Consider the following 25,899-nt stretch of genomic DNA (forward strand, 5'->3'; position numbering starts at 1 on the left):
ATATTAAAACAATATATAATCACTAAAATACTATCAATAATCTAACAACAACCCACTTTTATAGCTGCTTTTATAACTGATAAAATTCTCATGAGATTTAGAGGTCCAACTTTTAATCTGTTAAAACAAATGTGGCAAGAAAGGTGGGACAGAGAGTGGAAAGGGAGGCATCTATATACATTTCAAATGAGTTTCAATGTTATTTGGCTAGATAGTGGGTATTTAGGGGCACTGTGCACTAAACAAAACACTGAAATAATAGAGAAACCCCAGACCTGGCTTGTGTAAGGGATGTCAGGATGTCAGTGGAGGCCTATATGCAGATGCAGAGAAATATGATGAGGCAGTTAGGGGCACAGAAATTCACATTAAAAGGGTTACTGATCATGTTTTAAAGAGCACAGGCCAGGGTAAATAGGATATGATAAGGCGCTAGGCTGGCATTAGATTGTATACTCAGCATGGAGGGTAAAATGTGTTTGACTTAGATTGATCAACACGTTGAGCAGAAGGTGGCGATAATGCGCCTCTGAGCTGGATACCAACTGTTGTAAAACAAGTAGAAGAAGAACCACCAAAGAGGAAGAAGAAGACAACATGGCGTTTAGTTTTGGCGGCGCCACGGGTAACCCAGCGGCAAGTAAGTTTAATTTAATGTGGGAATAGTTTAATGAGGCTGGAAAGAAAGAATGCTACTTACATAGTGTCAAAATAGCGTTAAGTTGGTGTCTATACACTATCAATCATACATATAAATGGTCAACTGATAGCGCATTCCCAGCTTCCGGCACGTTAGCAGTCATGACGGTTGGATCATTTACCCGGCCGAAGATACATTTAATGCGAAATGCTTTATATCTGAGACGTGTAGCTGTTTATCCTGATATGTGATAGGTTAACTCGTTCAAGTAGGCTTCAATGAAACAGCTCTTTCTTGCTAGTTAACGTTACTGTGTGTGTGTACCGTTATGGTGTAGCTAGCCCTTGGCTAACGTTAGCTGTTTTGGCTAACGTTAATGAATACTCCTCCAGATAACTTATGTCAACGCTCCTTCTTGACAAAACATGAGCTTCCAGCTTTTGAAATCCATTGTAGCTGTACATAAACGTTACTGTCACGACACCCAACACTCATAGCACTCTCTATGTTCATGTGAAGGCACGACCGGGTTTGCATTCGGTTCATTTGGTGCCAAACCTACAGCATCAACAGCAGCATTTGGCTTTGGCTCCGCAGCCACCACCACCACCGCCTCATCCGGATTCGGCAGTAAGTCCTCAGATATGATCCTCACTAAAGGGGGCACCTCTCCTCACCCGTGACCTGCAGTAATCACAGCTACTCTGCTATATTGTTGGTCAGTGGAGAGATGCATTGGGTCTGTCTCATCCTCCTGCGTGGGAGCAGTAACTTGTACACCCACCGGCCACTTCATTAGATAGACTTGTACAATCTAATTTTATCCAATACAACAGTTCTGCCTTTACAAAGATAATAATGTTAAATTTTAGAGGTATTAAGTTAACTAGTCAAAGTCAACTTTATTGTCAATTCCTCGGAAAGCAATTTCTCATCCCCTTTTACATCAAAACGTATTTTAACATAGGTTGACAGTTTCCTTTTACAATGGGCTACAATATTACATTACAGTTCCTTTTAGCTGTCGCTTTCGTCCAAAGCAACTTGCAATAAGTGCAAACAATCATGAGGATACAACTCCAAACAGCAAGAATCTTGCACATACATTACCTTAAAAAAAGTACAAGGTCTTGTATATCTGAACAATAATTAGGCTAGATTGGACATCACTGCAAATCTTAACCACCTTACTGTTTTTGTACTAAGATACCAGAAAAGTATATTGATGTAAGCCGATCGGTGTGAAAATCAAATGTATGTAAGCAAATCTTTTGGAGTAGACTCTGTGGGCACCACAAGGCATGTATGAAAACATAGAGAAAATTATCTGTTCTTGTCTGATACTCAATATACTACTTATAATAAGATACTCTTGGCCGTTATTGGTAGTCAACTGTCACACCTATCTTCTCCACCTCTCTGTCGCTCGACCACACGGCTGCAGCCATATGCTACGTTTGTAGTCAACACCTTACAACTACAAGATTTTACCACGTTAGAAACGCATATACAGGAAAATATACATTTTATTGGCCTACAAAAGAAATGACAACCGTGTATATATTGATGGAGTGTGAGAAAGGGCCAGGGAAGATGCAAATAATGTCAAGGCCTTACAAAAGAAACAGGTTATGTAATGCACGCAACATCAAACTATAACTATATAAAAAGCATTGTCTGATCCTAAATCTCGTTTGCAAATATATCGATGTACCTTTTTAAAAAGTGGATATACCGCCCAGCTCTCGTATCCGAATCAAATTGTATGCCAGTTTAACTGACTGCCTATCTTGTGTGTCTGCTTTTTCTTCGTAGCACTTACAGCCCCTGGTTTTGGGGCAGCCACCACCACTGCTGCTGCACCAGCCACAGGATTTAGTTTTGGCTCCACCAACACTGGTAAGATACACATGTTATGTACAAAGCAACGTTTTTTTTGTCGTTTCTCTTTTAAGGCACCTGAAGACTCTGTTTACAATGAATAAGCCCGTTTGAGGCCTGACTTTTTGTCATTTAACTTCTCCATGTCATTCTCTCTTTCTCGCTGCCTGCCTCCGCTGGCTGCAGGATTTGGGGGGCTGGGAGCTGGAAACACCACGGCTGGTGGGTTTAGTTTTGGGGGGTTTGGTTTAAATGCCAACCCAGCAGCAGTCAGCGTTAATGTGGGGTGCTTTGGTACAGCAACCACCACTGGCACTGTTTTCAATTTTGGTAATAGCCTGGCTAGCACAGGTAGAGGACCTTTGTGATTAATCAGTACAGTCTATGTCTGTAAACACACATTTTCATCCATTTTCACATCTATGTGGTGCAGTGAATTTTCGTCTCACGTGTTGCTTTGTCTCATAAAGTTTCATGTATTGTTGTTTTAATTTGCATGAGAAGATAAAATGTTGAATTATATACTCATCTCTTTCAATTCCTTTAGAAAGCCAGTATATTTTCACCTTCTCTGAAAGACAAAATAATGATGTTAGATGGAACAAAAACAGCTTTCCTTTTTAATAATCTTTAAAACTCAATCATGATTTTTGATCTTCTGCTATGTGTCAAATAGTCAACGATTTCATTCTTTTCTTTTTCTCCATTTATCTATCTCACCCCTTTTTGTGTCACCTCCATTATCTCATTTGCTGTGATTTGCTTTGTTTCAGGTACATTTGGTGGCTTTGGGGCAACGACAACAACTGCCGCTGCACCAGGGTCCACTTTTAGCTTTGCAGCTCCCGCCAACACCGCAGGTCCGTTGTGTAGTTCTTGACAAAAAATATGAACTTTCCTTATTCTGCACAGAATTTAGTTTTTAAATAGTGGGCATTCTTGCCTTACTAGGGCAACAATTATCAAAGGCATGCTTTAGTTGTACTTGCATTATAATAAAACATTTGAATAAAATAACTCCTGTGGGAGGCCTAATGTAGGTTAAGCAGTATTATTTAGTATCATGTTTAAAATAAAAATTAGAAATGGTTAAAAAACAAACAAATATGAAAGACTGATGTGGTTTAGCGCCTTGAGATTGCTTTTATTATTATTATTATTATTATTATTATTATTATTATTATTATTATTATTTTAGTTTTCCAAACCCTACTGCTATTTCTTCTGTTTCAGGAGGCCTGTTTGGTAACACACAGAACAAAGGTTTTGGGTTCTCCTCTGGGCTTGGCGTTGGGACCGCTGCTGGGACAACAGGATTTGGAAATGTATTGGGAACATCCACCCTTGGTGGGTTTGGAGGCTTTAATATCCAGCCAGCTCAGCAGCAGCCAGGTGAGACCCCGTCATTGCCATTGCAGAACAATAAAGTTAATACCCATAAATGTTTTCAATGAATACATGACACATTTGGCTGTTTTTTGGAGGGTCATCATAAGATGCACAAATGAGCACATTTATCATTGTTGGAGAAACGTTTGTCAGCTTGTCCTAGATGATAATGACAGTAAAGTATGTTTGAAAAGGAGCATTTTACACCATGTTTGCATTCATTTAAAAATCAAGCGCGAGTCCAGCATCCATCATAACCTTTGCTGGATTTCTTTGCTCAGCAGGCTCACACACAACCTTCCATAACTAACACCATCTGTGCTGTACACCTTATCACTGCAGAGGGCGACAACAAGCAGAAAGCTACAGATATTAGCTTTAACATCTTCATCAATCTAACTGTGCAGCCAAAGCAGAAATATAAGACAATTAGAGTGTATAAAGTTAAAGTGTAAATTATTGGGGACTTTCCTCGTATTAGAAAATATCGATTGCTCCATAAACATAGACAAAGAATTTTCAGAAAATGTAAAGAATAAGACAATCTGACGTGCCATCTTACTTCTCCTTCGCCCTACAAGGAGGCTTGTTCGGCCAGCCGGCCCAGCAACAGGGTCAGGCTCAGCCCACCCAGCTCTACCAGCAGGTCACTGCTCTGTCAGCTCCCACCTTGTTAGGTGATGAACGTGACTCCATCTTAGCCAAATGGAACCAATTGCAGGCTTACTGGGGCACTGGGAAGGGCTACTACAGCAACAACAACCAACCTGTCGACTTCACCCAGGAGAAACCCATTCTGCAGGTTCAAGGTAATAGAGGATAGTTCATTAGAGTGGTTGGAAGTGTTGTTAGGTTCCTTTTTTGAATTTGATCAAAAGGTAGTTTTCTGTGTTTTTTGTTTCCTAGGCGGTGGGCTATAGCTGCGTCCCTGTGAGTAAGGATGAGGATGGTTTTGTGGTCTTGCTTCTCAATAAAAAGGAAGCTGATGTGCGAGTTCAGCAACAGCATCTGGTGGAGACGCTCCACAAGTTCCTGGGAAACAACCAGTCGCTCACTGTCAATGTAGACGGAGTCAAAGCCCTGCTCAATGACCAGTACGTTTCTATAATGTGTCCTTCAGTACTAATAAATACTTTCAAAAGAGAATTTTAGTCAGAACTTGTAATGGATAATAAATACATTATGAACTAATGTGGGAACTTATTCGTATCTTTCTCTCAGGACAGAGGTGATAATTTACGTGGTGGAGCGTTCTCCAAATGGCACCTCCAAGCGGATCCCCGCCACCACGCTCTTCAGTTATTTGGAGCAGGCCAACATCAAGGTCCAGCTCGCACAGATTGGAGTGGCCATGTCGGTGACGCGCACAGAGCTGTCTCCAGCACAGCTAAAACAGCTGCTGCAAAATGCACCTGCAGGTAAATGCATGTCTGTGTCATCCTCTTTCTGAATTCAACAGATTGTTGGTATGTGATTTACTTCTGAGGATATTGTCTCCTCTCACTAGGAGTGGATCCCATCATTTGGGAGCAGGCTAAGGTGGACAACCCTGAACCAGAGAAGTAAGTTGTTGTTCATGACTTTCCATAAAGGGGGGGGGGGGGGGGGGAGTTATATGTAGAATTTCACCGTTCTGGGTAACACCACTTACTGTACCAAATGATTTGAGTGGCAGCTCAATCAGAGCTAAGACTGTCTCGTGCACTTAAACCGTATTCCATAAGTTGAACATGATGCACACTAGGGGTCCTCAACCTTTTTTGCACCACGGACTGGTTTAGTATTGACAATAGTCGTGTGGACTGGCAGAGGGGGCCACAGATTTCTACTATTTGTATTATTTACTGCAGTTGTTAATGCATATTTAAATAGACAAGAGATTTTTCTCCTTGCTTTTTTTTTCATCATAACTGAATGTGGTAATGCATGTTGTCTTTTAATATTATTATTTGTTATTATTTTCCAGATTAATACCAGTGCCCATGGTTGGTTTTAAGGAGCTGCTTCGCAGGCTGCAAATCCAGGAGCAGATGACCAAACAGCACCAGACCAGAGTGGATGTAAGTGAAAACACCGCTTTTTGTTACTTTTTGTCTTGGTTCTCTAAATTTAGAAAAAACACTCTTTGGGCATGGGCACAGTGCCTTCTGATTAGGAAAAAAGGAATTTTGAAACAGATTTTGTGGTGTCAAGGACGGAGTACACAGATGTCCAGTTTATGCTTGCTGCCAACAGGTTGTTTACCATTTCTATTACAAATACAGCTGCAAGGGAAAAATCCTTTTCACATTTAGAGTCACTATAAACATTTTCCCCCTGTTATGCCTGGTTTAGATTTGAGGATCTTTACACCAGATATATCATGTGAGATGATCACCCTTTTTTGCACTTTGCTTCGCACGTATGCACTTTATACATATTATATTTTTTAACTTTAACTTTTTTTTTTTTGTTCAATGGGTTTTATTTTCCATTAATTCTATCCCCGTTTTTAATGTTCATTCTATCTCTTTTTTTCCGTGTGAAAAAACTTGATGCATGTCATTTCCTAATTGTAAAGCACCTTGAGCCATATTTCTTTCTATTATTATAGAGGCTAATAAGGTAACTCGCCTCTCACGATGCACGACGAAGGAAAATGTGTGTAAGACTTACTTGTAAAACTTTGGTCAATATCAAAAGCAGATGGCTTTCAGCTTGACAAGTCTAAACATATAACTTTAAATCAGTTGAGTAATGTTAACAATTTCCCTCCCTTCTGTTTACACACACACACACACACACACACACACACACACACACACACACACACACACACACACACACGGATTTACAGATTATTTCCAGTGACATCAGTGAACTGCAGAAGAACCAGGCGACCACAGTGGCCAAGATTTCCCAGTACAAGAGGAAGCTGATGGATCTCTCTCACAGGGTGCTGCAGGTAGCTGCCCCACTGCTCTCTTTGTTCAGCGATATCTTGTTGTAGGTTGTTGAAATGGCCCGTGATGAATACCATCGTCATTCTTCAGAGTTTGAATGAATTTCCTGGCAATGTTTGTGTTTCCCTGCTTTATTGATTCTGCTCCAGTATTTCCTATATATTTATCTCTACACCTCCTAAATCCCTGTTTTCCTGGCAGGTGCTGATCAAACAAGAGATTCAGAGGAAAAGTGGTTATGCTATCCAAGTGGACGAGGAGCACCTCAGGGTGCAGCTGGACACCATTCAGTCTGAACTTAATGCCCCCACACAGTTCAAGGCAAGTTTGTCTAAACTGCAGCAGTTACAAATACATGCTGACGTGCTTTTTTTTATTCCTCAAGCTTACTAGAATTGAAATTACAAAGACTTTACTGAATGTTTGAAAATAATATATTATCATATTTATAGGTTTTAAATACAATAGGCTTTCTAATTTTAGTGTAATGTTTCTGTAAGACTAGTTGGTAGTTTACTAATAAGTTGTTCAACAAAGAGAAACTGTCGTACAGTATTCGTGGTATTTCAGTAATTATTTAGGCTATTATTGGGAATCCTATCTGGTAACATTGCAATCCTTTATTAAGTTGAAAGTGTCCTTTGGAGGTTTCTTGTTAATAAACAAAAATGTATGTTTACGTTCAGTGTTACCTCCCACAATGCAATGCTTCTTTTTTTTGTTAAAAGTTTGAAACCTGCATTGTTTACATCCATATTTGCTAGCAAGCAGTCTTTCTTTTTCCTGCCTTTGGCGATGCATTGCTGCGTGTTTTAGCTCAGTGGATTAATGTGACGCCAGTGGCAGGAATGTGTATTGCACAGCCCATGAGATAAACAGCTCATAGGAAAAATGGCTCCATAGTGCTACTAGAGGTCAAAAACTCCACAGGTTACCTTTAAGCTTCACAAGTTCTGTTTGTATTTGTGAATAAACCACAGTCCCCTGAAGACCACCACAAACACACCAATACTGGTTGTAACACCACTGTTGTGCAATCACACAGCTCATGCAATATATACTTTTATACTATTTATTAGTGTTATTACTGGTTGTTCGTACACTTACTTTAGTATGCTGCCCTTATTTTTCCCATGGTTGCTCACGTTAGCCTACTTTTCTTTACTGGATATTTTACAGTTTTCGTGTTATATTTTCTTCCAGGGTCGGTTGAATGAATTAATGTCTCAAATCCGGATGCAGAATCACTTTGGAGCTGTGAGATCAGAAGAGCGATACAGTGTTGATGCAGACCTCCTCAGGGAGATCAAACAAGTGAGTCGGCACATTTACTGCAACTTGTTTTAACGTCTTTGACCTGTAATGCTAGACCTCTGGAAGCACAGTACTCTACTCCATGTTTTAAACATTTTGGGCGTTAACTGAAACACTTCTTTAATGTGCGTCTATTTCAGCACTTGAAACAGCAGCAGGACGGCTTAAGTCATTTGATCAGCGTCATCAAAGATGACTTGGAAGACATCAAACTCGTAGAGCACGGGCTGAGTGACAGTGGACACATGAGAGGAAGCATCCTGAGCTGAGTCTACCCTACCAACACACTCATACATGTGCTCTGACTCGCAATATCAATCCTCTGAGAATTAGCCTGCCTGTCTCCCAGACGAGTCCACTTGTCCTCTTTGTCATGGTATCAAGCTTAATCGTAAAGGGTTGATCATAAGAGGGCATCTGAATTTGGAGCAATTACTCTGTTGATCATCTGTATGCCCCACTATCTGTACCAACAAAACAATGAGTGGTTAATCAGTGCTTAATGGAAAGACTCGACATCGTCTAAGAATAGCTGGCTAAAGCAGATTATGCATATGAGACTATGATTGTGCCTGGCATGTAAACAAACCGTGGGATTGAGTGCGTGTTGGGATTGAATACATTGTATATACATCTTTGTATTTCGTTTTTATGCTGTTAGAATGTTAATAAATTTCATTTAAATTAAAAACGAGTTCTTTACTTCATCCTTTTCTTTGCGTACATACTGTAAAGGTAGGCTGTACCGAAGCCTTGAAGGTCTGACGTCATCCTAAAAAAGCCTCTCTTTTTTTTTAAATAGGCTCAAATTGAATAAAGTTTTTCATGGTATTAAATGAGTTAGTCTTTTTTTATAATTCAACTTTTATTTAATGAATATAACTCGTCAGTGTTTGCCTTCCTTTGTGTGCCGGAGAGCAAACTGAAAATGATTTTTGAAAGACTGGAATCTTATTCTACAAATAGTAGAATATTATTGTATCTGTAATTGCAGAAAAAACGAGTTTAAACTAAAATAAGACATTAAAAAATAAAATGATGTGCAGTATTCAAATGTTGATTTTGAATGGTAACGTTATGGATGAAGCTTTAAACTATTCAGTACAGTCCTAAAAGGTAAACTGTGCATTTCTTTATGAACAACGGCACTTACATGCCCGACTAACCGCATCCTCTCTTTAATCTGAAGAGGTTACATACAGTTGCAATGTTGTGGTACTCGTATGGGACATCTCACGTCACTTTCAGACAAGCCCTTTCCAACATCTCATCAAAGTAGGGCTTGAGTTGATAGGATTTATGTCCTGGATTCGGACTGATTGGCAGTTGAAGTGATTAAGCAGCTTTCCAAAAGATTATATCCCCTCGTATAGTAGTCACCGATATCCCAGGGGTCTGAATTACACACAGGTAGAAGTAAAGGACACTGGAAGTAGTGACAGATGACTACTCACTCGTTTTGCAGAATGAGAAGTTGCATGCAAAACACGGGTAGATAAAATGACACCGTGTTACTTTAAACAAGCTAATACTAATAATATATATAAAAAATGTCTACAGTGATGGTTTAATACCTCTGTACATGACAAAGAGCCAATTTGGGCTCTTATTCTAATGTAATGAAATTAACATTTTAAAGGGAGAATATGTGCTTTTGCTAAAGGCCACTCTCACTGCCACACCCCCTTTTTGAACTTATTTCATGTATGTCGAGACAACATAATACGTATTTGATGATTTTTATGCATAACTAAACATTGATCATTGAGTTACACTAACTTCTGAGATTAATTATAAAAAGGTAAAATAATAAGTGGTAGAAAAGATCAAGGTTGAAGGCTGCGAAACTGCTAAACATTTCCATTTCCATCGATGTGTATCCAGGTGAACTACTATCCAAAACTGTTCTTGGTGTTCTCTATGCAGCAGGTACAGCTTCTGGTCCAGACTCTCAGGTATGTGCAGAGATGTCCACCAGCCGGAAAGCCTCCATGAACTCATTGATATCGATGCTCCCGTCTTTGTTGAAGTCGATGCTCTGAGCCAGGTCTGTGATGGCCTTGGCACTGATCTCTGTCTTAAGATGAGAGCTCAGGAGTTCCCAGGTCTGATGAAACTCCTTGAAAGAGATCAAACCTAAAAGGAGAGACAGAGGATGTAGCTGTACAATTCCCCACATTTGTAGCATATTGTTTCTGCGTCTCATGTGTTTTGTTGATTCACTTTCAGTTGAAAGGTGTTTTAATGAAGAATATGCGTCTTGACCAAAGTAGTCCACTAACTGACCGACAGCCATAAAGTTATTCCGCCAGGATGGCTAGAAGGAAGAGAAATCCATGGATCTAGTGTCGGATCCAGGCTGCTGACTGACCTGAGTGATCTGTGTCTATGATTCGGAAGATGGTTTCCAGGTTGGCGTGGTTCTTGTACATAGTCTCCAGGATGCTGTTATCTGAGATCTGAAACTGGAAAAGACAAATGTGACTGTGTGTGGGTGAGAGATAGAGAAACATGTTGAGAAAGAAGGACATTAGACACTAGTCGTACACGGCTGACCTCTAGTTTGGGCTCAGTGATGGAGAGCTCCCTTATCCACTGCTGGTAGTCCACCATGCCACACTGGGTGCTGCTGACAAGCTGAGGGCGCAGCACCCTCCAGGGCAGACCCAGATTCAGGACTCTCTCTGTGGTGCTGGCCCAGTGCCTTAAAGAGATCACCCCTGAGACAGAAATATACAGTGGGGTTATTTACATTCTGTTAAACTGACCCAATAAGCTTCCTTCTGTTGTGTGTAACTCGGTGTTAGGGTGAAGTCACAAGCTATAGTCCGTTTGGCTCGTCCGAATCAGAGTGAAATTGATACTTTTGGTTTGTTTTCTCTGCGGCCTTGTTGGGTTTACAGTTCACAGATTAAAGTGGAGCAAATAAAACAATGTGTTTATAGGGGCGTATACGAAAGAGTTTCTAAAAGTGATAAAATTCATCTCTGCTGCTCGGTACCTTTGTTGTTGGGATCAAACTCCTGGAAGGCACTGATGAGATCGGACTTATGTACGAACAGTTGTTCCTTCAGAGCTCGCAGCGCTGAGCTCTCTGTCCACCCAACACTGACGAAGAACAGGTAGAGAAAAACATTTTTAATTCTACTCTATAAATCTTGGAATCACTGGGAAATAAACGGATCATAATTTCAGTGTGTGCCCACATGTAGTTACTGTGGGCACTGTGTTAAAACAATTTCACTGTTTCACCGAATTTGAAAGTGTTTATATGATCTTGGGGCATACATGTGTTTTCTGTTATCTCGAATTCTGTGCAGCCTTGTGTTTGTACCTTTGTCTCAGGGTGAGCTCTCTGCATGTCGTGCTGGCCTGATACTGAATGAAGTGGGGGACTAGATCGGGTCCCATTCTGATGTAGGCTCCTCTGTTGCTGCCCACCTCGTAGTAGTTAGACGCTGAAAATATAGTAAGCACCTGAATGCAACACAAGACGGTTAGTACATTTGCTAAGACTTACTGTATGTGACTCACTGGTTACTAATTGCTGTCAGATTAAATGCTTAAATAAAAGGATTTGTCACAACGGCTGTTTTGTCATTTTGCTAATTTATTTTCCTGTTTTTAATCTCCTGTTATACTTGTCAATGCCACTTAAAAGCTAAAAGTATGGAAGCCCATATAGGACTTTATGAAAATGTTATTCCACTGTAGCGTTATAATTTCCCACATATGTGTTAATTGAGTAAAAACTTAAAATAAAATACAATAATCCAATTTGCATTTTATTTTTCACGTACTCGTATGGTTTCCATTTATGCAAGCAATGTTCTAATAATTTTAAATAGAAAACCTTGTACCTCGTGTGTATATTTGTGCTCACCCTGCGGTTGTGGCAGAACTCGTAGCCGTCCTGTTTGCACTCATGGGAGCGGATGAGGAGCTGGAGGTTGTTTCTTCCCAGCACCTCCTCGGTGACATCTGGGCCCCAGTAGCAGCCTCCGCCTCGCACCTCATTGGGAATGCAGCCATTTTGGGGCATCGGGTCACTCCACAACACGTCCACTATCTGGGTGGCCGAATAAATCATAGTGAAATAGTCAGTGAGGGAATATTCAAATGTGTGCATTAAGGAGCATTGCTGCATTTATGTATTTAATTTTGAACATCTGCCAAAAAACAGAAACAACCACTGAGATCCAACATCCTTCCTGTCACTTACTTGTTTCCACTCATCTGTCTCTGTTGTTTCAGACTCTGTGAATGAGTCAGAGTCAGACTTCTTCAGTTCTCCGTAGGACTGGTCAAACCCAGCCAGCCTGCGCCTCCTTTTTAGCTCCTCTTCAACCGACCATTTGAGTTGACTGCTCACGGACGCGTTGTGGAGCGAGCGGCGCGGGAGGTCGTGGCTGTGATCCGGAGCCCAACTTTGGTAAGACAGAGAACACACTCGACGCCGGCCGTCCACTGGTCCACGGGTCTCCCTGTTCCTGTTGTTCATCGTCTTACTGCCATTGACTGCATCATGTGTCAGCTTAGGAGGCCTGAGAGCCGACACATACTGCGCACATTCAAAAATACACCAATTAAATACACTTATGATGATCATGTTAAAGTTTCTGTAAAACACACCAAATACACTCATTTTATTGATGCTGATCGCCTCTCTTACTTTGTGTCTGTCCACTCTGGCTATCGTGTCGAGGTCTGTGGTGTCTGAGATCCCACCATGCACAATCAGCACCTTGTTATCAATCACTGTAGCCAGAGGCAGCCAGCTGAAAATGTTCTGGAGAAGCTTTAGGATCTTCTTGCCATGCACCTGCAGACCAAGTCAAGGTTAGGGTGACTTAAAACAGTTGGAGGAATTATTCCTATAAAGTCTTTATCTCATTCATTTGGGAAATTTTCAGACATGCTAGCAGCAGACTGAAATATAAATACATACGATGAACTTTTCAAATATTATGTGTTGCTGTTGGTTAAACATTATAAAACAATGAAGTAGCTGCACCTCGACCAGCTCTAACGTTAAACTGTCACTTCAGCCGTTTTCTTATATGTTCTTCGTATAATGTCGAAAGAATCAGGTCTGCACATTGTCTGGAGTTTCCCCTTTCACACATGTAGCGCCCAACAGGAGATCGGCCGTGTCAGACGCGTTCTCACTTATTGGAAATACTCTGTTTGGTTTAGGCGAGGGGAGGCACCTCTTGCCGTTCCTTGAATTTGTCTGACGATTTCGGTGTCGGCCCTTACTGACAAAGATTCCCGAGTCTCCAGTTACACATATTGGTTGGCGTTTTCATGTTCTTCTTCACCTTCGCATGTTTGTTTTCTTCTGGTTTTAAGCCAGCTGGCATCAACACACTTGCACACTTCCATTTGCATTACGTTTGATACCTTAAGTACATTTTGCTGATACTACTAACGTATTAAGTAAGATTTTAAATGCAGAACTTGCAATGGAGTATTTATTTATAAATTATGGTATTGCTACTTTTTCTTAAGTAAAGGATGTGAATACTTCCTCCATCACTGAGCTTAACTTTGGCTGCGATCACTATAATATTAAAGCAAAATACACAAGACCTACCCTGTATTTTCCCAAAACCTCTTTAGTGAAACCATATCTGGAGAAAACACACAACGAACAACTAGATTAGTGTACACATCAGCTGTAGGTTGAATATAATCAGATTACTAATTGTGTAAAGCTACAGTATGAGCATGTTGTGGTTGACTTTACTTAACGTAATAAAAACATGCAGAACAAGCCAATACATTTGAGTTCAAATGAGGAAAGCAGTGTTCAGAGTATCTTACCTCAGGTTAACAATGTGGTCCTCGTGGTTCCCTCTGTTCAGATGGACATCGTTGGGATAAACCAGCAGGAACCCAAACAGGATGAGCAGGATCTCTACAGAGTTTTTACCACGATCCACAAAGTCTCCATTGAAGACGTACGGTTTCTCAGAGGACGGCAAACCATTCTGGACCAGATAAGAAGCCGCAACACAAAGACATAAATAAGTACAAATAGAGAAGAAAAAACTCAAATATGAATAATTGAAATAAGAGGTATTAACAACTAGTATAAGAGTAGAAACTATACAAGAAATATCCAAAAATGAACTATAAAAGCAATTAAAGACGAGTCTAGTATGTAAACAGTGGACCCCAGAATAATATATGTTGTGATTAAGTAATGATGCATCGTGTTGTCTGTTTTAATATAGCAAAATATAATATAGTATATGAGCATATTAACATAGTATGATAAAGTATAATATATAGGTATAAGATATAGTATAAGGTGCAATGTAATAGTAGTAATATTAATATAATAATATAGTATAACAATGGTACATTATAGTATAATATGGAACAGTATATTATAGTAAGAAAAGTAATAATAATTCTACTATAGTGTAGTATGAAATAAATAGCAAGTATAATATATAAGGATTTAGCAAAGTATATAATAAATCAGTCCGAGAGAGTGAGGTGTTTTAAATGAAAATGAGCGTCCTGGTCATGTCGTGAATACCTTGTAGAATATCAACAGCAGGTCTTCAAGGTGCCCGTGTAAATCTCCTGGAAAAGGGATGAATGATGTATCAGTATTTGTTCAGAGTGACTGCACGCTGAACGTTCGTGGGCAATAAAAGAGTCCTGAAAAGGCCTGCTGGTGAGTACCGCATATGGTAATCTGCTTGTTACAGGCGGTGACTTGACTGATGTTTGGGAGAATTCTTAGAAGTCTCCAGGTCTCTCCAAGAAGCTGCAGAACATATCGAGCATGAAGCTGCTACTGGGAAAAAAGGAAGTATGAATAAACTGATCGCTGAGGGAAAAGGCCAACCTTAGATACTTCTGTCTGCTTTGAGTATCTGCCTGTGTACTTACTTGTTTGTGCTTGAAGGCCTCCACCAGCTTTGACACGCCACAGAATGTCATGGGGAACGTCAGATGGGGGCCGGTGTAGCTATCAGTAACCTCAATGCTCTTGTAGCAAAAATATCTCTCCCATTCTGTGTCACGACAGATTTCATTCTTCCGAAAGATGTGAGATATTAAGTTTCCTATGTTAAAGTTCAGAGAGGAGGAAGCGCATCAGTGTGGTAAGGGAAAGCCACATTACGTTTCTCAGATTCGCTCACTGTCAGCGATCTAATAAAAGATGGTACAAATCATTGAATTAAACAGGAGTTGAGAGTTGGTCTTACTTTCACTGCTGGCTGGGGTGAAGTGGTCCATCAAGAAGCCAAAGAAGTTGTAGAGCTGCAGGATGGAAACATAGAATTTGCAGTGTCAAAGAAAAGAAAACATTAATACTGCATAAGCAGACCTGACGAGTCCAAAGTGTATAAAAGAGTAAGGTTTAAATGAGACTAGGATTGTACTGTAGGAGTTGTAGAGAGTTTGTAAACGGATGTTTTGATATAGACGCTGCGACCCCTATTTAGTACAATTCATAAAAAGTGTGCCATCCTGTTGCTGTTTGCCAGCTGTGTCTTATGTTAAGGTGTTAGCATGCTAGCATCTGCCCATTAGCACAGTAAGTAAATTATGACCCAATGATAGTGCTAGATGAAAAGTTAAGGGACCACAAAAGTTATTACAAATCATCCTCTGGGGACTATTAATGTCCGTATCAAAGATCACGAAAGTTGTTGAGATATAAAAGCTATGAACCTCTCATGGTGGCACCTATGGAGACCATGTTCAAAACTTCATGGCAGCATATCCAATACCTATTGAGAAAAACTAGGTGTGTCAGTGTGTTCAGTGCTCACCTTGATCTGGTCTTGCTCTCCTGCATATTCAATAGACTGGAAGATGTTCCACGTGCACCTGCGTCTCATCTCCAGCCGGGCAACATACTGACGGTACCAGCGCTGGATCAACAGAGCCGCTCTGATTGCTGCAAATCGGGAGAGAAGAAGATAGCACTCGGCCATAACCATGCTGAGGTAATCTTCCTCTTTCACGACCAATACATTCATTCACTATGTCAGATGTAGACTGCAAGACTTACCAGTGGCAGCTTCACAGAGTGCATGAACATTGAGTAGAGAGAGTTAGCAAACATTGCTTTTCTTCACAGATACTGTGACGTGTCAAGACGTGACGGAATAAAACACATATTTACCGGGAACTGAGATGGTGACTAAAACATGAAAAATAGCAAAGACACTGACGTTAATTATTGCAAGGATAAGGAACATTTCAATATTTGCTAGAATGATTTAGATAAGGCCGCACCTTTGTCACATTTCTTGCGCTGTAGTTTTCCCATGCCACATCCCATTACCCTTTCCTGTTGTCACTGTCAAAGACAAAAACACTTTCACGTGTGAGTGTGAGATATCTGACCTTGTGTTTTGCAACCTGGGAATAATGAATAATATATTTCTATATACAGTATAACGCATTCTGTTATTTTATCTATTTCACTACACATTCCTTTTTATATTCTTCATTTTTGGATAAAGAAATACATCTAAACAATTCGGAGAAATAATACTTATTAATTGAGATAACTGGATACACACTTTAGCATGTATTTAAAGCTATTACAAGTAGCAGTTACCGCACCTATTGTAAAACAACAATCAACAGCCAAATAAAAATAAAGCACCGGATTGGTCTAAAGGAGCCCTTACCTGGCCACATTACCTTTCTTTCATTACCTCCCCTCACTCACACTGTTCCTGTCCCCTCTGTGCAGCTACACACTCTCATCCATCACAAACACACACCGACTGAAGGCTTGTGAATAGCAGATGCCAAGTGTCTTGGACAAGCTCCGTGAACAAGATGCAGGTGGATTAGGATTAAACTTTACTACGGCTGCATCGACGCTGTATAAACGGATGAAGGCTCTGATAAAGGGCAGCATGTGTTTTTGAAAGGAGGTTGTGTTGGCCTCGGCTCAACACCTGTGTCATCGCTGTGACTCATATGACAACAATAACGTTGATATAATCTCCATTAAGCGGTTAAGTGACCACCGTCTGAACCATAGACTATGCATATAAGGGATGGACCCGTCTATTCTCTATACATACATTTACTTACAAGTTATAGTAGGTAAACATTATTATTATTTGTGTTCATCATTCAATCATAAAGCTTTTTCTATCTGAAACTAGAACACAATTTAGCACTTTTAACATGATATGATTCAGTTTTTCTTCTCTTTTTAATGGTTACTTTTATTACTTCATTTTTTTACATTTTAAACCCATAAAAAAACAATATACAGCAAGTTATCCCTAATATTGTAATATTTTAGGTAAACTTAATGCAGAGAAATGTGGCTGTATGAAATATAAGGCGTTAAATCCATATAATACTACTAGAAATAATAAGCACCCTTCATACGTACAATGCAACTCATATATATGTTGACAAATAAATAAAATAAAAGGTGGCAACAGAAATAATTCTTCTTCTTTCCTCCCTGTGCATGTAGGGAGGCAGCTATGCAACAAGCTAAACATACTTCCAATAAAGGTGGAAGAATTGCCTTTAAAGTTTTTACTGGAAACAATTGTGAAACAGTGAAATCAGTATTGCACAACAAATTAAATGATAGCGGTTACAATTATAAGATTCCATAAACTAACAAGTAAGGCCGAAGGTGTTGTCGAACGAGTCTACTGTTGCATTATGTTACATTGTTACAGTCTGTGTTTTAACTTTCTGCAGTAATTATGTTCAAATCTTGTTGTGCATATATCATTTGAACTTTAATCTCAACTGCAATAGTTCCCACAGGTGAATTTTTACGAATGTAGCTTTTCTCTCCTGCTACATTTTTAATAATGTCTTGTGTTGTCTACTTGTGGAACATCTGCATCTTGCTTCCTCCACAGTCCTTCATCTGTTTATAAAGGCTCTTTGTGATCCCGGCCAGCAGCAGCTGTCGGTGGTGTGACTCCCAGCAGTACTACAACAAGGAAGTGGTGGGAGACGTCTGATACTCAAGGACTCCGCTCATTCATGCCCGGTTATAGGCGGCTGAAAGCTGCAGTGACCTAAAGTGAACTTACGGTATGTGAGTGTGTGTGTGCGTGTGTGTTTAAAGGACATAGCTGACAATATTATATATTTTTGTTAGTGTCAACCAATCCCATGAAAAAAACAAGACCATCTACTTCTTTTTGTTTTCTTTTATTAACAAAAACATGACATAATCATAAAAAACATCTATGAACACAAAACATCACGCTGAAACAGACCATAATACAAAATCCAACCGATGCATCCTGATAAAACACAGACACACGACATATCAGCAGACCTAAATAAATGACAAAATATTAAATATATATATAAAAAAACTAAATTCAATTAAAAAAGAAAAGCCTACTTCATATATACATATTCATTTCATTTGTGCGCAGAAAGAGATTGATTCTCAGGGTAAGTACAAAAAGCAATTATCTTAAATTCTACACTTAATGTTCTTTTTAATTAAATGCAAACTTTTTTTTACCAGCCTTCAGCTTCAATAAACGTTTTCCACCTTTCCAAATGTTGTTTATCATCATCGCAATAGATCCTTCCAAAATAAAGTTACGTTCTAAATTGATTGATATTCAAGGAATCCACACCAAAGGCTTTAAAAAAATATATTTTCCATTGAGACCAACAATTTGTCAAACGTTTCACAATACTTTACAACTTCCTTATACCCTGTCGGTTGCACTTTATGTGTGTGTGTGCGTATTTTTCAAGAAGTTTTTTTTCTAGATGACTAGATAAAGCCCGACAGAGGGAGGCCCACTTTCTGATACAAGACACAAAGACGGGTGCCATATGGGTCATCAGTAATAAATCTAAGATGGACGTAACAATAGAAGTCTGTGTTTCAGAGGAAGACGCTATATCAGCTAAAGAGCTACACATAACATAGAAAAATATCACATATCCCCAGAGTTATCCTCTTTACTCTGCATTCATATCGTAACAAACGATATCACTTCTGAAACTCTGTTGAAAACTGATAATTCAATCCCTGAGATCTTCCGTGTTGTTGAGACCTGTAGAACATCTTACGCAAGATCATATTACGTATTTGTGTTAATAGAATTAGAAACTATCAGAAAGAGAAATACTCAAGTACAATGCAAGTATCTCAGAATTGTACTTGATTGAATTATTTTAGTTTCTTTCCACGACGGTGAGCTGAAATGTAAATATTAGTAATAATGCTGCTCTTCTTATATCAGCCCCTTCTGCAAAGTTAATGTTTTCAAACAGGTATACAGTACACTGACGAATACATGCAATAAGAAAACCAGGTTACTGCGGGTCTGCATCTCAGACATACTCTGTATACTGGTAGATGCAAACCAGCGGTAATAAAGATGATCTTCACTTCAAAATCATCCTGTCTATTTATATTAGCTGCAACAGAAAGCATTGCCAAGTCCTGTATCAGCTTGTACCAAGAATTCCTGTGGCACTGTTGATCAGTTATGATTTGGTTTACCCTGCAGCAGATAAACTGCATTTTGAGTTTGGCCTAAGGACTTGATGCTACCATTCCTTGCATGCCTCTGAACGCTGCGAAGCTTGTTTGCTCTTTGCTCCCAGATATCACCTGCAGCACCCATTATTGCTTATTGTCACATTGTCCAGTCCTTAAATGACAACTGCAGGGAAATAATAATGTTATTATGTTTATTAGCCTTTCATGTCGGGCCAGATTAGAATTGATTGACTTTATTGTCCAATTTAGTGGAAATTTCGTTTTTGGCTTCGCACAAGTACAGCATAGGTACATGCAATACACACAACACCATTAAAGCATGCAAACATACAATTTACAATAGCACAAATGGGCATGTAGCAGCAATAGATTATAGAAATAATAAAAGAGAGCACATTCTGTGTTCAATGCCTGTATGGCATAGGGAATAAAATATCTCTTATACACACAGTATGTTCCGGCTGGTCCTTGGGACCCTAAATTAACAGCCAGCTCAAACTCTGAATGTAGTGGACGTGAGGCAGATTTGTGTTGAGCCTTCCTGAGTACAGGGTTAGGGTTTAAGCTCTTTTGTTTTGGCTCTTTTTTATTTTTCATTTCCAGTTTACTTGCCATATTTGAACAGATTAACATTAGTGCTGTGGACAGTCATTTGTGTAAATGAAAAACAGAAGTGGTGACAACACACAGCCTTGTGGTGCCTCAGTATTTCTTTTTAAAAGCTTCTCTGAGTATTCATTAACACTCTGAGGGAGGTCAGTTAGAAAGTTTCTAATCCAGAGAATAAAACCACCATTCACATTCGTTGGGAAGTGTTAGAAACGGAGCTAAAATTGATCAAATGAACACAAGCAAATGATCTTGGTTGCTGTAGGTGTCCAGCTATTGTGTCAACAATAGTGAGCGTTCCGTCCTCTGTCTCCCTGCAACTGGTCTAAAATCTTTAAAAGCTGTCGCTCACAGGTCTTTTTCTGGATTTTTTTCAATGAGTGTGAAAAACTACAACTACCAAGTACAGTCTGAAACAACGGAGTGACAGGCCCTTTAATCTGGTGAGAGCATACATTGAGCATGTTCAGGTTCAGGGGCTTTGGGCTTATCATAGCCATGTTTTAAACCCCTTTTAAATGTAAAATGCTCACAGTAGTAGTTCAAAAGTAGTTCTAGTATGGCAACCGGCATATTACAAGTTACATACGAACACATAAACAGTTTCAATGTATACAACTGCTCCCATTATGATGTCCTGGAAGCTTATTGTTGGCAGCACACATCCTATCCTCGTGATTGTTTGCACTTTTTGTAAGTCGCTTTGGACAAAAGCGTCAACTGTTGTAATGTAATGTAATATACCGTTCCATACTTGATGTGTAACTGCAATTTAGGTGGTTGAAAATATTACAACTATTACAGAGGCACACATTCTATGATTCATCTGTGGATCTCTTGTAAGTTGCTTCCTGGTTTTCACCAGTATTGTAAATAATCAACATGCAAGTCTAAGGTGTGGTGCATATATATATATATATATATATATATACCATTGCCTCCCTCCCACCTCTCATTCCTGTCTCTTTGCCTTGAGTCTATTACTTTCTTTCTCTCCTGGATCATCCTCCTGGCACTCTTTCACACACAACTAGGAACAAGACAACAATGTTAAGTATCTCAAGGCCAAGCTTTGGTACAGGAAGATAAAAAGCCAGGTTCCCAGGCCCTGACAAAGAATACCTCGTGCAGCATCACTGTCTGGTCACTCCTATCTACTCCTCCAACCAGAACCAACCTTAGTCTGCCGCAAGTCGGTCTCCGAAATCAGTTGACCTATCGATTGACTGTCCGACTCCTGCACCATGTCCTTTGCGTTCACAGTCATGACGATGCTTCTGGGCTCTTCAATGGTGACTGCATTTGTCTTGCAGCCATCCAAGGAAGAACCTGCTGCCGCTGCTAACTCTCCTGCCTCCCACCACAGGTCAGTATCTAACTTTGTGTACATTTGCAATTTTCTGCATAGGTACTTTGCCGTATATATGCAATATTCTGTGTTTGTATACGGGGAACTCCTCTGAGACCCGCGACAATAATTATCATAGGAAACTAGAAAACCTAAACACCAACCGTGTTATGCTAGCTTGTCTCGAAGAAGGCGAAATAACCTCCATTTTACAGACATGCCCACTTTATGGTAATCCCATGCAGTTTTTGCATGCAATGTGATATTTATTTCCCATTCTAAAAATGGTGCATTTGAACATTTCTGCATGAAATTATCGCTAAATAGTCTTGGGATTGTATAAATTGGACTATTTCATTGTAATGAGACCACTTTTTTAAATCCTAATCTTGCTTTATGAAATGAGCTGCTGTGAGCTCAAGGATAATCACAGCTTCATGAGACTTAACAACTACAAACTGGAGACCAAGGGCACTCAGACGAAGTATAGCTTTCCTTGGTATATTGACAATAAGGGGGTTTCTGAGCAGTTTCCAGAACAGAAGTGCTCGCAATCCAATGACTTGCAGAAATCCCCAAATGTTAAATGTGTTTGATACCAAATCACAACAAGAATTTTACAATTGTGTTCAAAAAGGTTTTGCGGTCTTAATGTGGTATTTTGGATTGATGTTTGTTTCTCGAGTGGTCAAAATGTGTTAAGTTTAGCACCAAATCTGTGTAGCAAATGGTATCAACCCAAAAACTGCTGCAACAATTTATGAGACATAATAAGAGCATGGGAATGATCATCATTTACTTGGATCATAATGTTCTGAGCCCTGATACTCTAAACTCTCACATTTGAATAGGTGCCTAAGCAAACCAAATGTTAGTTACATATTTATGACTAAAGACACTTGACCCACAGTGCTGAACTGCATCTCAAATTAATCTTCAGGTTCCCAGCTTTCCGATGATGTAAAGCACTTTTATGTGGCATATACGGTTGAGCCCTTTCCCCCCCATTTTCCTAAAGATTGTTCAAAGCATTATAATACAGACTGTTAGGTCACAGAGGTTACTATATCTTTAAATAGCCTCAGTGCTCAACACTTGCTTTTAACATTACACAACCATTACACATTATGTATGCGTGCTGAGGGAAATAATAGATTCTTGGTATGATTCAAGGTCCCTTAGATCATCTGACCTTCTAAGTATTCACAGAGATGTAACACACTGTTCTGTTTAAGCAGTGTAATCAATCACTTTTTATCAGAGGATTTATCTCAATTGGCGCATGCCTTTAAAGTGCTTACATAGTTCATTGAGGGAGGACATGTCTGGCATGCGCAGCTACTAACAACTGCACTTTTTTTCCATCTTTATTGGCATGTTAACAATACTTTTCGGGAAGTTTCCAGGATTTCTTCTAATTCTCTGTGTAGTCCTTTTTTATTATACGCACTATTTAAATAACCTGATATGTGATGTTCAGGTGCCAGGGAGGGTCATTGCAGTCCATGAGGAAGGGTCTCCTCGAGGCTCTCAACTTGCAGGCTGAGCCACGGCTGCCTGCTGGTGCGCTGGACGGTGTCAGAGAGCAATGGAGGACCACCTTCGGCTCCATCATTCACCAAGACACTGCAGGTAAGTGGAAGCTAAAATCCAAAGAAACTACTGTAGAGCTCATATTTTTCCAGCCTGAGTTTAATCCTAAATGGCGTTTTCAAAGTCAAAAGTGTCTTTTTCTATGTGCTTCCAGTTCCAACAGCCTCTGGCTACTCTGTGTCACTAGATGCTGGAAACAGTACGAGCCTGAAGTGCTGCTCCATGGCCTCTGAAATCTTCATGAAAGGTATGCAACAATGTGTGTGTATGTTCATGTGGGCAGGAATATAGACATGAAGAAATATAGTAATACGACATGTACTGTAATGTCCATTCTTATGTTTACCAGATCTGGGGTGGGACAACTGGGTGATCCATCCTGCCAGCCTTACCATCGTTCAGTGTGCTCTCTGCAACCCTGAAGGGAACACTGTGCAATGTCCATCACCCCACACCAATGTTGATGAAGTCGACACTCAGGTATGATTCTCTAAGATATTTGAAGAGTTAAATAAGTGTCTGCAAACCCCAATTACCTTATATTAAACTGATTTACATTTACTTACATAGATATGTGTATTGTACTTTCCTCACTCCCTTACAGCTTAGCTACAGTGCCTGAGTCTATGCACTTAGTTACTTTCCACCACTGTGTCTGAGTTGTATTAGAGCTACAAACAGTACATCAGTTTACCAGCTGCCAATAGATAAGCCTGTTTTCTCCCTCTGCCAACACAAATGTGCAAATGAACCAAATACAAGTTAAGACAGACCCTAAAGAAATGAATGCAGTGTGATAATAGATGTGTGTTATGGAAACAGGTGGCATAACACTTTATACCTGAGAAGAAAATAAATTAATACATTAAAGTCCTTCCTTTGTTCAAACTGTGTTACCATGCTTTGACTCCTCCTCTCTTTGTTCCTCTCCAGGTGCCATGTTGTCAGCCCACCTCCCAGCAAATGGTGCCTGTCCTCTACTTGGGTGAATTCAACACCCTCATCATTGCCTCTGTGCAGCTGGCTCGCAGCTGCGGCTGTGGACCTAGTCACCTCCAGCAACCTGGCACAGAGTAAAGTTTGTTCTATAGTCATGAGCATGTGAGCCACCTGGCGCAAACACAAAATACAGAGAAGGTAGATAATACATTATATGCATATAGGCCTATCTTCTCTCACCGTACTTATCTTAGATCCTTACAGTGTGTATTCACCGCTGAGTGTGGGAACCAAAGCAAAGTCTCTCTCGGTTTTGCATTCCTGTTTCTGGAACAAGAATGTGCCAGCACAGATTTGTTGAGCCAGCCAAACGTAAATCTGATCAATTATTATTTTAAAGGTTAAACTGATGATGACGATTTATCTTAATCACATGTTATTGATCTCAAAATATATTCTACAATTAAGTGCTGTTATGTTTAATTAGCAGTTAACCAACAATTAAACTTGGATTGATTTTGAAGGACAATACAAAAATGCATTTCTGTAAATACAATTTCTCTTGCAACAAGAGCTGCAGAGAGCTGGAAGTGAAATGCTGCTACTTAATCTTTAAATAAATCTCATGGGTGCAGAGCGCTATTTAAAGCTACTAACTGTTACTGAGTGTTCCCAACAAAAATGTGAGACATGTGCAGTGCCAAATCCTCACACAGGCCAGTTGAGTCTGTGTCTGTGAAATGACTATTTCCTCTAATGGACAATAAGTCAATTTAATCCCAAAAGACTGACTGTTTCTTTAATGTGGTAAAAACAAAACAAAAATACGCTTTCCATGTTGAGGTCAAATATTCTTCGCGGGGAGAGTAATAGGAGAGGATTGTGTTCCCAAGCTAAAGTCACTGCCCCTAAAAGTTGGTATCAATTTCTCCGTACATCATCTGTTTTGTGCTATTCACAAATGTCCATTGGCCCTGCTCCAATTTCATGTTTCATGCTATTTCATGCTATTTAAAGCTACTAACTTTTACTGAGTGTTCCCAACAAAAATGTGAGACATGTGCAGTGCCAAATCCTCACACAGGCCAGTTGTGTCTGTGTCTGTGAAATGACTATTTCCTCTAATGGACAATAAGTCAATTTAATCCCAAAAGACTGACCGTTTGTTCTCATGATTAGTTATCGTTTTCAGTTTGTCATTTTGTTATACTGTAGGCTCCCACTGACTTTACAAAGTTACCTCACTATTCACTTTATTTTAGTATTTAGTATTTTTTACAAGTGGACTATTACTTTTTCAGTGATATATAACCTTAGCCTCAATCAATATATTCAGATCTAATACAAAATGTTTTATTGTGCTGATGACACTGCCATGACATCCTAATCATTTGTACCAATTTCCTGATTTCTTGCTCACAATTTTTTGAATAAAGATGATTGAAATCAACAGTTTTTGCTCTTAGTTGTTTTTCCTGGCAACATTTACTACGGACTGTAATTCTTGAACATTCATTTTGTTAAAGCCGTTCCTTATGCCAGTCCTTTTAGGATTTCACATTCCTAGTCTAGAGGGAGGAAAGTAACAGAGGGAAGAAATGTTGACACTGCACTCCAGGAAACCAGACTCTGTTCAGGGGAAGAGCAGGATCTTGCGCACTTCTTTAATAGTCTTCAACGTTTTCAGCTGCTGTGCATGCATTTGTACTCAGCGCTTCTATAAATCTTTTCCTGACTG

The 25,899-nt window shown here is 39.6% G+C and overlaps 3 protein-coding genes across 4 annotated transcripts; 2 read left to right on the plus strand and 1 right to left on the minus strand.

The window, feature by feature from the left end:
- The first annotated feature begins 496 nt into the window (after nt 1-496).
- nup54 (nucleoporin 54) lies at nt 497-8,857 on the plus strand. Its single transcript, XM_029445274.1, is given in 15 exon segments — nt 497-640; nt 1,160-1,270; nt 2,456-2,539; nt 3,295-3,381; nt 3,755-3,913; nt 4,492-4,697; nt 4,699-4,719; nt 4,817-5,004; nt 5,132-5,328; nt 5,418-5,472; nt 5,877-5,970; nt 6,747-6,854; nt 7,054-7,173; nt 8,056-8,166; nt 8,307-8,857. Coding segments are annotated over 15 exon segments (1,713 nt in total). The 5' UTR covers nt 497-597; the 3' UTR covers nt 8,436-8,857.
- Nucleotides 8,858-9,070: 213 nt separating this feature from the next.
- Nucleotides 9,071-16,240, minus strand: ppef2b (protein phosphatase with EF-hand domain 2b). Its single transcript, XM_029444971.1, has 15 exons — nt 15,966-16,240; nt 15,396-15,450; nt 15,076-15,251; nt 14,866-14,977; nt 14,717-14,763; nt 13,993-14,159; nt 13,763-13,799; nt 12,839-12,988; nt 12,389-12,727; nt 12,050-12,235; nt 11,501-11,643; nt 11,168-11,274; nt 10,723-10,886; nt 10,538-10,625; nt 9,071-10,302 (listed from the first exon to the last, which is right to left on the minus strand). The coding sequence occupies exons 1-15, from the start codon at nt 16,173-16,175 to the stop codon at nt 10,118-10,120; spliced, it is 2,166 nt and encodes a 721-aa protein (XP_029300831.1). The 5' UTR covers nt 16,176-16,240; the 3' UTR covers nt 9,071-10,117.
- A 5,103-nt stretch (nt 16,241-21,343) lies between these two features.
- Nucleotides 21,344-25,611, plus strand: LOC115016889 (growth/differentiation factor 6-like). Of its 2 annotated transcripts, none has more exons than XM_029444969.1 (6): nt 21,344-21,647; nt 23,110-23,261; nt 23,377-23,469; nt 23,572-23,702; nt 24,156-24,317; nt 24,796-25,611. In XM_029444969.1, exons 1-5 carry the CDS (start codon nt 21,526-21,528, stop codon nt 24,297-24,299), a joined length of 642 nt encoding a protein of 213 aa, XP_029300829.1. In that variant the 5' UTR covers nt 21,344-21,525; the 3' UTR covers nt 24,300-24,317; nt 24,796-25,611. The 2 variants fall into 2 exon arrangements, with proteins under 2 accessions (XP_029300829.1, XP_029300830.1); XM_029444970.1 differs by having other exon boundaries at nt 21,370-21,647; nt 23,410-23,469.
- Nucleotides 25,612-25,899: the final 288 nt, after the last annotated feature.

The sequence above is a fragment of the Cottoperca gobio genome, chromosome 12, assembly GCF_900634415.1.
Source record: "Cottoperca gobio chromosome 12, fCotGob3.1, whole genome shotgun sequence".
Lineage (NCBI taxonomy): Eukaryota > Metazoa > Chordata > Actinopteri > Perciformes > Bovichtidae > Cottoperca > Cottoperca gobio.